The following is a 13323-nucleotide window of genomic DNA, read 5'->3' on the forward strand; positions in this document are numbered from 1 at the left end:
CCCCCACCCCCCCCCCCCCCCACCCCCCCCCCCCCCCACCCCCCCCCCCCCCCACCCCCCCCCCCCCCCACCCCCCCCCCCCCCCACCCCCCCCCCCCCCCACCCCCCCCCCCCCCCACCCCCCCCCCCCCCCACCCCCCCCCCCCCCCACCCCCCCCCCCCCCCACCCCCCCCCCCCCCCACCCCCCCCCCCCCCCACCCCCCCCCCCCCCCACCCCCCCCCCCCCCCACCCCCCCCCCCCCCCACCCCCCCCCCCCCCCACCCCCCCCCCCCCCCACCCCCCCCCCCCCCCACCCCCCCCCCCCCCCACCCCCCCCCCCCCCCACCCCCCCCCCCCCCCACCCCCCCCCCCCCCCACCCCCCCCCCCCCCCACCCCCCCCCCCCCCCACCCCCCCCCCCCCCCACCCCCCCCCCCCCCCACCCCCCCCCCCCCCCACCCCCCCCCCCCCCCACCCCCCCCCCCCCCCACCCCCCCCCCCCCCCACCCCCCCCCCCCCCCACCCCCCCCCCCCCCCACCCCCCCCCCCCCCCACCCCCCCCCCCCCCCACCCCCCCCCCCCCCCACCCCCCCCCCCCCCCACCCCCCCCCCCCCCCACCCCCCCCCCCCCCCACCCCCCCCCCCCCCCACCCCCCCCCCCCCCCACCCCCCCCCCCCCCCACCCCCCCCCCCCCCCACCCCCCCCCCCCCCCACCCCCCCCCCCCCCCACCCCCCCCCCCCCCCACCCCCCCCCCCCCCCACCCCCCCCCCCCCCCACCCCCCCCCCCCCCCACCCCCCCCCCCCCCCACCCCCCCCCCCCCCCACCCCCCCCCCCCCCCACCCCCCCCCCCCCCCACCCCCCCCCCCCCCCACCCCCCCCCCCCCCCACCCCCCCCCCCCCCCACCCCCCCCCCCCCCCACCCCCCCCCCCCCCCACCCCCCCCCCCCCCCACCCCCCCCCCCCCCCACCCCCCCCCCCCCCCACCCCCCCCCCCCCCCACCCCCCCCCCCCCCCACCCCCCCCCCCCCCCACCCCCCCCCCCCCCCACCCCCCCCCCCCCCCACCCCCCCCCCCCCCCACCCCCCCCCCCCCCCACCCCCCCCCCCCCCCACCCCCCCCCCCCCCCACCCCCCCCCCCCCCCACCCCCCCCCCCCCCCACCCCCCCCCCCCCCCACCCCCCCCCCCCCCCACCCCCCCCCCCCCCCACCCCCCCCCCCCCCCACCCCCCCCCCCCCCCACCCCCCCCCCCCCCCACCCCCCCCCCCCCCCACCCCCCCCCCCCCCCACCCCCCCCCCCCCCCACCCCCCCCCCCCCCCACCCCCCCCCCCCCCCACCCCCCCCCCCCCCCACCCCCCCCCCCCCCCACCCCCCCCCCCCCCCACCCCCCCCCCCCCCCACCCCCCCCCCCCCCCACCCCCCCCCCCCCCCACCCCCCCCCCCCCCCACCCCCCCCCCCCCCCACCCCCCCCCCCCCCCACCCCCCCCCCCCCCCACCCCCCCCCCCCCCCACCCCCCCCCCCCCCCACCCCCCCCCCCCCCCACCCCCCCCCCCCCCCACCCCCCCCCCCCCCCACCCCCCCCCCCCCCCACCCCCCCCCCCCCCCACCCCCCCCCCCCCCCACCCCCCCCCCCCCCCACCCCCCCCCCCCCCCACCCCCCCCCCCCCCCACCCCCCCCCCCCCCCACCCCCCCCCCCCCCCACCCCCCCCCCCCCCCACCCCCCCCCCCCCCCACCCCCCCCCCCCCCCACCCCCCCCCCCCCCCACCCCCCCCCCCCCCCACCCCCCCCCCCCCCCACCCCCCCCCCCCCCCACCCCCCCCCCCCCCCACCCCCCCCCCCCCCCACCCCCCCCCCCCCCCACCCCCCCCCCCCCCCACCCCCCCCCCCCCCCACCCCCCCCCCCCCCCACCCCCCCCCCCCCCCACCCCCCCCCCCCCCCACCCCCCCCCCCCCCCACCCCCCCCCCCCCCCACCCCCCCCCCCCCCCACCCCCCCCCCCCCCCACCCCCCCCCCCCCCCACCCCCCCCCCCCCCCACCCCCCCCCCCCCCCACCCCCCCCCCCCCCCACCCCCCCCCCCCCCCACCCCCCCCCCCCCCCACCCCCCCCCCCCCCCACCCCCCCCCCCCCCCACCCCCCCCCCCCCCCACCCCCCCCCCCCCCCACCCCCCCCCCCCCCCACCCCCCCCCCCCCCCACCCCCCCCCCCCCCCACCCCCCCCCCCCCCCACCCCCCCCCCCCCCCACCCCCCCCCCCCCCCACCCCCCCCCCCCCCCACCCCCCCCCCCCCCCACCCCCCCCCCCCCCCACCCCCCCCCCCCCCCACCCCCCCCCCCCCCCACCCCCCCCCCCCCCCACCCCCCCCCCCCCCCACCCCCCCCCCCCCCCACCCCCCCCCCCCCCCACCCCCCCCCCCCCCCACCCCCCCCCCCCCCCACCCCCCCCCCCCCCCACCCCCCCCCCCCCCCACCCCCCCCCCCCCCCACCCCCCCCCCCCCCCACCCCCCCCCCCCCCCACCCCCCCCCCCCCCCACCCCCCCCCCCCCCCACCCCCCCCCCCCCCCACCCCCCCCCCCCCCCACCCCCCCCCCCCCCCACCCCCCCCCCCCCCCACCCCCCCCCCCCCCCACCCCCCCCCCCCCCCACCCCCCCCCCCCCCCACCCCCCCCCCCCCCCACCCCCCCCCCCCCCCACCCCCCCCCCCCCCCACCCCCCCCCCCCCCCACCCCCCCCCCCCCCCACCCCCCCCCCCCCCCACCCCCCCCCCCCCCCACCCCCCCCCCCCCCCACCCCCCCCCCCCCCCACCCCCCCCCCCCCCCACCCCCCCCCCCCCCCACCCCCCCCCCCCCCCACCCCCCCCCCCCCCCACCCCCCCCCCCCCCCACCCCCCCCCCCCCCCACCCCCCCCCCCCCCCACCCCCCCCCCCCCCCACCCCCCCCCCCCCCCACCCCCCCCCCCCCCCACCCCCCCCCCCCCCCACCCCCCCCCCCCCCCACCCCCCCCCCCCCCCACCCCCCCCCCCCCCCACCCCCCCCCCCCCCCACCCCCCCCCCCCCCCACCCCCCCCCCCCCCCACCCCCCCCCCCCCCCACCCCCCCCCCCCCCCACCCCCCCCCCCCCCCACCCCCCCCCCCCCCCACCCCCCCCCCCCCCCACCCCCCCCCCCCCCCACCCCCCCCCCCCCCCACCCCCCCCCCCCCCCACCCCCCCCCCCCCCCACCCCCCCCCCCCCCCACCCCCCCCCCCCCCCACCCCCCCCCCCCCCCACCCCCCCCCCCCCCCACCCCCCCCCCCCCCCACCCCCCCCCCCCCCCACCCCCCCCCCCCCCCACCCCCCCCCCCCCCCACCCCCCCCCCCCCCCACCCCCCCCCCCCCCCACCCCCCCCCCCCCCCACCCCCCCCCCCCCCCACCCCCCCCCCCCCCCACCCCCCCCCCCCCCCACCCCCCCCCCCCCCCACCCCCCCCCCCCCCCACCCCCCCCCCCCCCCACCCCCCCCCCCCCCCACCCCCCCCCCCCCCCACCCCCCCCCCCCCCCACCCCCCCCCCCCCCCACCCCCCCCCCCCCCCACCCCCCCCCCCCCCCACCCCCCCCCCCCCCCACCCCCCCCCCCCCCCACCCCCCCCCCCCCCCACCCCCCCCCCCCCCCACCCCCCCCCCCCCCCACCCCCCCCCCCCCCCACCCCCCCCCCCCCCCACCCCCCCCCCCCCCCACCCCCCCCCCCCCCCACCCCCCCCCCCCCCCACCCCCCCCCCCCCCCACCCCCCCCCCCCCCCACCCCCCCCCCCCCCCACCCCCCCCCCCCCCCACCCCCCCCCCCCCCCACCCCCCCCCCCCCCCACCCCCCCCCCCCCCCACCCCCCCCCCCCCCCACCCCCCCCCCCCCCCACCCCCCCCCCCCCCCACCCCCCCCCCCCCCCACCCCCCCCCCCCCCCACCCCCCCCCCCCCCCACCCCCCCCCCCCCCCACCCCCCCCCCCCCCCACCCCCCCCCCCCCCCACCCCCCCCCCCCCCCACCCCCCCCCCCCCCCACCCCCCCCCCCCCCCACCCCCCCCCCCCCCCACCCCCCCCCCCCCCCACCCCCCCCCCCCCCCACCCCCCCCCCCCCCCACCCCCCCCCCCCCCCACCCCCCCCCCCCCCCACCCCCCCCCCCCCCCACCCCCCCCCCCCCCCACCCCCCCCCCCCCCCACCCCCCCCCCCCCCCACCCCCCCCCCCCCCCACCCCCCCCCCCCCCCACCCCCCCCCCCCCCCACCCCCCCCCCCCCCCACCCCCCCCCCCCCCCACCCCCCCCCCCCCCCACCCCCCCCCCCCCCCACCCCCCCCCCCCCCCACCCCCCCCCCCCCCCACCCCCCCCCCCCCCCACCCCCCCCCCCCCCCACCCCCCCCCCCCCCCACCCCCCCCCCCCCCCACCCCCCCCCCCCCCCACCCCCCCCCCCCCCCACCCCCCCCCCCCCCCACCCCCCCCCCCCCCCACCCCCCCCCCCCCCCACCCCCCCCCCCCCCCACCCCCCCCCCCCCCCACCCCCCCCCCCCCCCACCCCCCCCCCCCCCCACCCCCCCCCCCCCCCACCCCCCCCCCCCCCCACCCCCCCCCCCCCCCACCCCCCCCCCCCCCCACCCCCCCCCCCCCCCACCCCCCCCCCCCCCCACCCCCCCCCCCCCCCACCCCCCCCCCCCCCCACCCCCCCCCCCCCCCACCCCCCCCCCCCCCCACCCCCCCCCCCCCCCACCCCCCCCCCCCCCCACCCCCCCCCCCCCCCACCCCCCCCCCCCCCCACCCCCCCCCCCCCCCACCCCCCCCCCCCCCCACCCCCCCCCCCCCCCACCCCCCCCCCCCCCCACCCCCCCCCCCCCCCACCCCCCCCCCCCCCCACCCCCCCCCCCCCCCACCCCCCCCCCCCCCCACCCCCCCCCCCCCCCACCCCCCCCCCCCCCCACCCCCCCCCCCCCCCACCCCCCCCCCCCCCCACCCCCCCCCCCCCCCACCCCCCCCCCCCCCCACCCCCCCCCCCCCCCACCCCCCCCCCCCCCCACCCCCCCCCCCCCCCACCCCCCCCCCCCCCCACCCCCCCCCCCCCCCACCCCCCCCCCCCCCCACCCCCCCCCCCCCCCACCCCCCCCCCCCCCCACCCCCCCCCCCCCCCACCCCCCCCCCCCCCCACCCCCCCCCCCCCCCACCCCCCCCCCCCCCCACCCCCCCCCCCCCCCACCCCCCCCCCCCCCCACCCCCCCCCCCCCCCACCCCCCCCCCCCCCCACCCCCCCCCCCCCCCACCCCCCCCCCCCCCCACCCCCCCCCCCCCCCACCCCCCCCCCCCCCCACCCCCCCCCCCCCCCACCCCCCCCCCCCCCCACCCCCCCCCCCCCCCACCCCCCCCCCCCCCCACCCCCCCCCCCCCCCACCCCCCCCCCCCCCCACCCCCCCCCCCCCCCACCCCCCCCCCCCCCCACCCCCCCCCCCCCCCACCCCCCCCCCCCCCCACCCCCCCCCCCCCCCACCCCCCCCCCCCCCCACCCCCCCCCCCCCCCACCCCCCCCCCCCCCCACCCCCCCCCCCCCCCACCCCCCCCCCCCCCCACCCCCCCCCCCCCCCACCCCCCCCCCCCCCCACCCCCCCCCCCCCCCACCCCCCCCCCCCCCCACCCCCCCCCCCCCCCACCCCCCCCCCCCCCCACCCCCCCCCCCCCCCACCCCCCCCCCCCCCCACCCCCCCCCCCCCCCACCCCCCCCCCCCCCCACCCCCCCCCCCCCCCACCCCCCCCCCCCCCCACCCCCCCCCCCCCCCACCCCCCCCCCCCCCCACCCCCCCCCCCCCCCACCCCCCCCCCCCCCCACCCCCCCCCCCCCCCACCCCCCCCCCCCCCCACCCCCCCCCCCCCCCACCCCCCCCCCCCCCCACCCCCCCCCCCCCCCACCCCCCCCCCCCCCCACCCCCCCCCCCCCCCACCCCCCCCCCCCCCCACCCCCCCCCCCCCCCACCCCCCCCCCCCCCCACCCCCCCCCCCCCCCACCCCCCCCCCCCCCCACCCCCCCCCCCCCCCACCCCCCCCCCCCCCCACCCCCCCCCCCCCCCACCCCCCCCCCCCCCCACCCCCCCCCCCCCCCACCCCCCCCCCCCCCCACCCCCCCCCCCCCCCACCCCCCCCCCCCCCCACCCCCCCCCCCCCCCACCCCCCCCCCCCCCCACCCCCCCCCCCCCCCACCCCCCCCCCCCCCCACCCCCCCCCCCCCCCACCCCCCCCCCCCCCCACCCCCCCCCCCCCCCACCCCCCCCCCCCCCCACCCCCCCCCCATGGGAATTGTAGTCCATAACATCTGGAGTGCCAAAGGTTTGCCACCACGGTTCTAGAGCGTTGCCAGACATTTTTGAAGTACAAATCAAGAGTACAAAGCACAGACAGGAAGACTGTATATAGCAGTATACATTACTTAGAAAGTTCTGTCACTTGTAAAAGAAATTTTGCTACTTTTTCCAAGAGCATGGCCTCTGTGTTGTTTAACAGAAGCTCCACAACAGGACAGTCAGAGTCACTTTCAGACTTGTCTAGGGCCAGCCTGGGAGAGAAATTCCTAATGCCCACATATCTCGGGCAGTCAAGAATAATGTGAGCAAGAGTCTCCACTTGATTTTTACAGTGTGGACAAACCCGATCCTGGAGAGGGATGGATAAGTAACGACCGTTTGTAATGGCCGATGGGAAGGTATTGGATCTGGCCCTTGTGATAATCCATCTCTGTTGGGGTTCAGTTAATAATTCAAGATATTTGGCTATGTGCCCCTGTTCCGGTATTATTCCGACAGAGAGGGGTGAGCAGCAAATGAGATACAAATGCAAACCATTCACTCCCCATTGCGTACAAAAAGACAATCAATTAAATATTTATGAAATTTATAATCAAGGGGTCACAGGGCAATTCAAAACAATAATCACCTATTATATAACGTGTTCAAATTACAATAGAGCTCAAAACACAGGACGAAAAGCACATCTCAATTCAAGACAACTTTTCTTAATACGCTAAACAAGGCGTGAGACTCAAGTATAATTAGTCCAATAGTAAACAAGACTCTGGAAGCCAAACGCAAGCGGTTTCCGTGATAAGATGTCCGCTTTCGAGGCGCAAAGCCTCCTGATCAACGTAGCTTGTGCTGAATCGCGTTCCTGTTATCGTGAGTTTGAGACTGCAAACCATCCTGATAAATAATATAACCTGTGCACTCCAACACACATCAGCTGGGTGACCTTGGATTAGTCACAGTTCTTTGGATCTCTCTCAGCCCCACCTACTTCACAGGGTGTTTGTTGTGAGGGGGAAAGGAAGGGAGTTTGTAAGCCCCTTTGAGTCTCCTTACAGGAGAGAAAGGGGGGATATCAATCCAACTCTTCTTCTTGAATCACATACTGCTTGTGTATTTCTGGCAGTAATGCCACAAGGAGTCTTGGCCAACAAATGCTCTCATAGGCCATAACAACCCAAAAACATACATATTATAACAGAAAGCCACAACAAAGGAATTTAAAAGAATTTACGCAGTGGCGTAGGAGGTTAAGAGCTCGTGTATCTAATCTGGAGGAACCGGGTTTGATTCCCACCTCTGCCGCCTGAGCTGTGGAGGCTTATCTGGGGAATTCAGATTAGCCTGTACACTCCCACACATGCCAGCTGGGTGACCTTGGGCTAGTCACAGTTCTTTGGAGCTCTCTCAGCCCCACCTACCTCACAGGGTGTTTGTTGTGAGGGGGGAAGGGCAAGGAGATTGTAAGCCCCTTTGAGTCTCCTGCAGGAGAGAAAGGGGGGATATAAATCCAAACTCTTCCTCTTCTTCTTCAATTGTATTTTCTTTTTTTAATAGTATATTTTTATTAAATTGAAATTAAAAATAAAATATATAAATTATAAAAGCAACTTGGATAACATTTGATGTTTGAATTAGTAAGAAAACTGAATTGGTGTTAAAAATTAAATGTCATTACATATCTTCCTTGAGACTTCCTTACTGAAACTCAACAGAATCTTTTTTAAAAAAGATTATTACAGTTGCAATTATTTGTTATAAATACCCGTAATAATTAGTAACAGAAATTTTCGGCCTAGGCAAGTTGATGTATTAAATTATGAAAGTGAGTCACACTATCAGTTAATACAAATGAATAAAAAGAAAAAAAAATGAAAAAACAATAACAAACTCTAATAGTATTAAAATGGCTAACTTGTTAAGTTAACACACGGATCGTATATTTCAGGAAAAAAAACCCAAAAAGTAAAAGGGATAATTTGTGAAAGGGTAAATATAATTTTTAGTAATAATTTTTACTGGAATTATATACATTGTTCTTAATAAATAATATTTTTACTGGGGTGTTGGGTGGTTTCCGGGCTGTTTGGCCGTGTTCTAGCAGCGTTCTCTCCTGACGTTTCGCCTGCATCTGTGGCTGGCATCTTCAGAGGATTTCTCGAACATGGCCATACAGCTCGGAAACCACACAGCATCCCAGTGATTCCGGCCGTCAAAGCCTTCGACAATACACTAATATTTTTTAATTCTTTTTTTCTCTTCATAGGTCATAACAACCCAAAATATACAGCAACATACATATTATAACAGAAAGCCAAACAAACAGGATTTAAAATTTGTATTTTCAAAGGCTTTCGCAGTCAGAATCACCCGGCTGTTGTGGGTTTTCCAGGCTGCGTGGCCGTGGTCTGGTAGTTTTCACTTGTCACGTTTTGCCCCATCTATGACTGGCATCTTCAGAGGCACGTCATGATAAGATGCCTCTAAAGCACAGGTGTCAAACTCGTGGCCCTCCAGATGTTATGGGCTACATTTCCCATCATCCCCTGCCAGCATGATGCTGGCAGGGGATGATGGGAACTGTAGTCCATAACATCTGGGGGGCCTGCGAGTTTGACACCTGTGCTCTAAAGATACCAGCCATAGATACGGGCAAAACGTGTCAAGTGAAAACTACTAGACCACGGCTACAGCTCAGAAAACCCTCAACAACCAGTTCAAAACACTGTTACATAAAAAAAGATATAGTTAACATTACAAATTAGTTAAAATTTTACGTATTATACGCCGATTGCCCTTTGCAAAGAAAAATGTCAAGATAGCCCCCAGAGTCTGGACAGATAAGTTGGCTTTGAGTTGTGCCCTGCCAGGAAAGAAATGAATGGAATAGCATGCCAAGATATCTAAAACAGGGACGCTGTTCTACTTCAGGGCCTTTAACAATCTACCTGTGCTTGGGTCTGTTATTACCAAAGGCTACGATTTTTATATTATTATAATTAAGCCCCAACTTCTCTCAATCGCAGTAATCCAACAATCTAACCAATATCCTCCCAAGGCTAGTTCTGGGAAAAAAACATTATAGCCCCATCATCTGCGTCCAAAAGGGCTAAAATATTTTGACCAGGCAATTTTGGGTGGGGGACTTTTTGAGAATGGCCTGAGAGAGCTGGATTTGTTTACTCACTCCTCGACATGAAGCCTGCTGAGTGACCTTGGGCCTGTCCCAGTTCTCTCAGAACTCTCTCAGCCCCACCTTCCTGTTGTGGGGAGCGGAAGGGAAGGTAATTGTAAACTGCTTAGCCGAGGCTCCTCAAAGGTAGAGGAAAACGGGGTGTAAAAACCAACTCTTCTTCTTCGGAACAAAATCGTTGGTGCAATAGTTGGACAGAGTTCGTAAGAGCACCGCACGAACCCATTCTCGTCCTGACTGCGAGGTTGGAACGTAATTCCTTAATAACCTTCCACAATATTTGTTTTTGTCAAGTTTGGCCCATGATCTTGATCACTCTATAGCAGGGGTCTTCAAACTATGGCCCTTCAGATGTTCATAGACTACAATTCCCATGAGCCCTACCACTTGGCCATGCTGGCAGGGGTTGATGGGAATTGTAGTCCATGAACATCTGGAAGGCCATAGTTTGAAGACCCCTGCTCTATAGAATCAAAAGCTGAAGCAAATGTCGCAGTGGTGGCGAACCTTTGGCACTCCAGATGTTCATGGACTACAATTCCCATCAGTCCCTGCCAGCAGGGCCAATTGGCCAAACATCTGGAGTGCCAAAGATTCGCCACCATGGTTTATAGTTTAGTATATTTTTAAATTAGGACCTTCGGAGTCAAGAAATGATCAACTGTAATTTGACCCTTAAGAAGAGTTTGGATTTATATCCCACCTTTGTCTCCCATGAGGAGACTCAAGGTAGCTGACAAGCTCCTTTCCCTTCTGCTCCCCACAACAGACACCTCGTGAGGCAGGTGGGGCTGAGAGAGTCCTGAGAGAACTGGGACTGGCTCAAGGTCACCCAGCAGGAATGTAAGAGTGCGGAAACACATCTGGTTCCCCTGATAAGCCTCCGCCACTCAGGGAATCGAACCTGGTTCTCCAGATTAGAATCCACCTGCTCTTAACCACTACACCACGCTGGCTCTATTAAGGAACATAAGAACATAAGAACAAGCCAGCTGGATCAGACCAGAGTCCATCTAGTCCAGCTCTCTGCTACTCGCAGTGGCCCACCAGGTGCCTTTGGGAGCTCACATGCAGGAGGTGAAAGCAATGGCCTTCTGCGGCTGCTGCTCCCAAGCACCTGGTCTGCTCAGGCATTTGCAATCTCAGATCAAAGAGGATCAAGACTGGTAGCCATAGATCAACTTCTCCTCCATAAATCTGTCCAAGCCCCTTTTAAAGCTATCCAGGTGAGTGGCCAGCACCACCTCCTGTGGCAGCATATTCCAAACACCCATCACACGTTGTGTGAAGAAGTGTTTCCTTTTATTAGTCCTAATTCTTCCCCCCAGCATTTTCAAATGTATGCCCCCTGGTTCTAGTATTGTGAGAAAGAGAGAAAAATTTCTCTCTGGCGACATTTTCTACCCCATGCATAATTTCATAGACTTCAATCATATCTCCCCTCAGACGTCTCCTCTCCCAACTAAAGAGTCCCAAACGCTGCAGCCTCTCTTCATAAGGAAGGTGCTCCAGTCCCTCAATCATCCACGTTACCTTTCTCTGCAAGGGAAACCTGCTTGCTCAGGATTATAAAGATACGAGGATATTACCCAACTTCCAATTCGAATAACAAACAGTGTGTAAGTAATTTAGAGGAAATATGCAAAAGGCAGAGAGGGGGATACTTAACTGGGTCATGTTATTGTTTGACTTTTTTTATAGATAGGAACTATAATGCTCTGTTTCCAGTATCAGGACCGAGACAGGAAGCTTGCCAAACAACCTTAAACCACCACAACACAGGAGTGTGGAAAGGAAATACTGAGAACCTACCACCTGTGAAAGATAAGAGCCTCAAATCTTAAACTTCGACCTTGTAAGCATGATACTGGTATCCAGTACACTGTATTTTTTTTTCTCCCACCAAGTTTTATCAGCTATTTTATTTAACAAATCAAGTTTCTAGCTCTGAAAGCTATCAAGGCAATATCAAAAGAATAAGAAGAGTTTGGATTTATACCCCCCTCCCATTTCTCCTCTGTAAGGAGACTCAAAGGGGCTGACAAGCTCCTTTCCCCTCTTCTCCCCACAACAGACACCTTGGGAGGCAAGTGGGGCTGAGAGAGTTCTGAGAGAACTGCGACTAGCCCAAGGTCACCCAGCAGGAATGTAGAAGTGCGGAAACACATCTGGTTCACCGGATAAGCCTCTGCCACTCAGGTGAAGGAGTGGGGAATCAACCCCAGTTCTCCAGATTAGAGTCCACCTGCTCTTAACCACTACACCACGCTGGCTCTCATAGAGAAACCTCAGAATCCAGAGTGGAGGCTGGATGAAATTTTCAAGAATGCAGAGTTCGGGAGATCTCCTTCTGGTCTGTCTAAACATTTTTAATCTTGCCCTTTCTCCAGGACGTCCTCCACTCCCCAGCCCTGACGATAACCCTGCAAGGCAGGTCTAACTGAGAGAAAGACTGGTGAATCGGATTAATTTGTGCACACCAACACATGCCAGCTGGGTGACTTTGAGCTAGTCACAGCTCTCTCATCCTCACCTACCTCCCAAGGTGTCTGTTGTGGGGAAGAGGAAGAGAAAGGAATTTGTAAGCCCCTTTGGGACAGAAATGGGTTTATACAAACAACAACTCCTCTTCCTCGTCCTCCTTCTTCCAGGGTTCAAAGTGGCCCACAAATTATATCTCTTGTAACCCTTACAATAATCCTGTAAGGTAGGCCAACACCGATATTCTCCATATTGCAAAGGCAAGGCTGAGTGTGGGTAAATTGAAGGTCGTAAGGAGAGGTCACATTTGAAGCAGGAATTTCCTGAATCACAATATTGTGCGGGTCTCCCCAAATAATTCTAGTTTGTGCAGATACAGGAGACACAATCCGAGGTGAGCTTAAGAGAAGGCATTCCTCACGCTTCAAAAATAAAATTTGGGAGGGGACACACACACACACACACACACACACACACAGAGAGAGAGAGAGAGAGAGAGAGAGAGAGAGAGAGAGAGAGAGAGAGAGAAAGTGCAGAGAAGGGCAACGAGGATGATTGAGGGACTGGAGCACCTTCCCTATGAGGAGAGGCTGCAGCGTTTGGGACTCTTTAGTTTGGAGAGGAGACGTCTGAGGGGGGATAGGATTGAAGTCTATAAAATTATGCATGGGGTAGAAAATGTGGACAGAGAGAAATTTTTCTCTCTTTCTCACAATACTAGAACCAGGGGGCACTCATTGAAAATGCTGGGGGGAAGAATTAGGACTAATAAAAGGAAACACTTCTTCACGCAACGGGTGATGGGTGTTTGGAAGATGCTGCCACAGGAGGTGGTGATGGCCACTAACCTGGATAGCTTTAAAAGGGGCTTGGACAGATTTATGGAGGAGAAGCCAATCTACGGCTATCAATCTTGATCCTCCTTGATCTGAGATTGCAAAGGCCTGAGCAGACCAGGTGCTTGGGAGCAGCAGCAGCAGAAGGCCATTGCTTTCACCTCCTGCATGTGAGCTCCCAAAGGTACCTGGTGGGCCACTGCGAGTAGCAGAGTGTTGGATTAGATGGACTCTTGTGTGATCCAGCAGGCTAGTTCTTATGTTCTTCTTATGTTCTTAGAGAGAGAGAGAGAGAGAGAAGAGAGAAGAGAGAAGAGAGAGAGAGAGAGGCTTTTGTGATACCTGAGTTCCATAGGAGCCATAATTCCTGGGTTCTGTGGGGCTTGTCTTCTTGGGGAGTTGTGGGGCTGGAAGTGGCGGGGCAGGTGGAACCGAAGGCCGGGATTCATACGGAGGGGGCTCACGCTGCTGTGAAAGACACAGGAGGAATGTCAAATGCCTACTCCATTTTTACCCTAC

At 67.6% G+C, this 13323-nt stretch overlaps 1 protein-coding gene across 1 annotated transcript in view; it reads right to left on the reverse strand.

Annotated features, from left to right (window-relative positions):
- SCAMP3 (secretory carrier membrane protein 3) overlaps positions 1–13323 on the reverse strand; it is a 36324-nt gene that overhangs the window by 14356 nt on the left and 8645 nt on the right. Inside the window, exon 3 of the mRNA XM_048503663.1 lies at positions 13147–13272. Within this exon, the coding sequence (XP_048359620.1) occupies positions 13147–13272 (126 nt within the window). The remainder of the gene's footprint in view (positions 1–13146; positions 13273–13323) is intronic.

The sequence above is a fragment of the Sphaerodactylus townsendi genome, linkage group LG01 (assembly GCF_021028975.2).
Source record: "Sphaerodactylus townsendi isolate TG3544 linkage group LG01, MPM_Stown_v2.3, whole genome shotgun sequence".
In the NCBI taxonomy this organism is placed as follows: domain Eukaryota; kingdom Metazoa; phylum Chordata; class Lepidosauria; order Squamata; family Sphaerodactylidae; genus Sphaerodactylus; species Sphaerodactylus townsendi.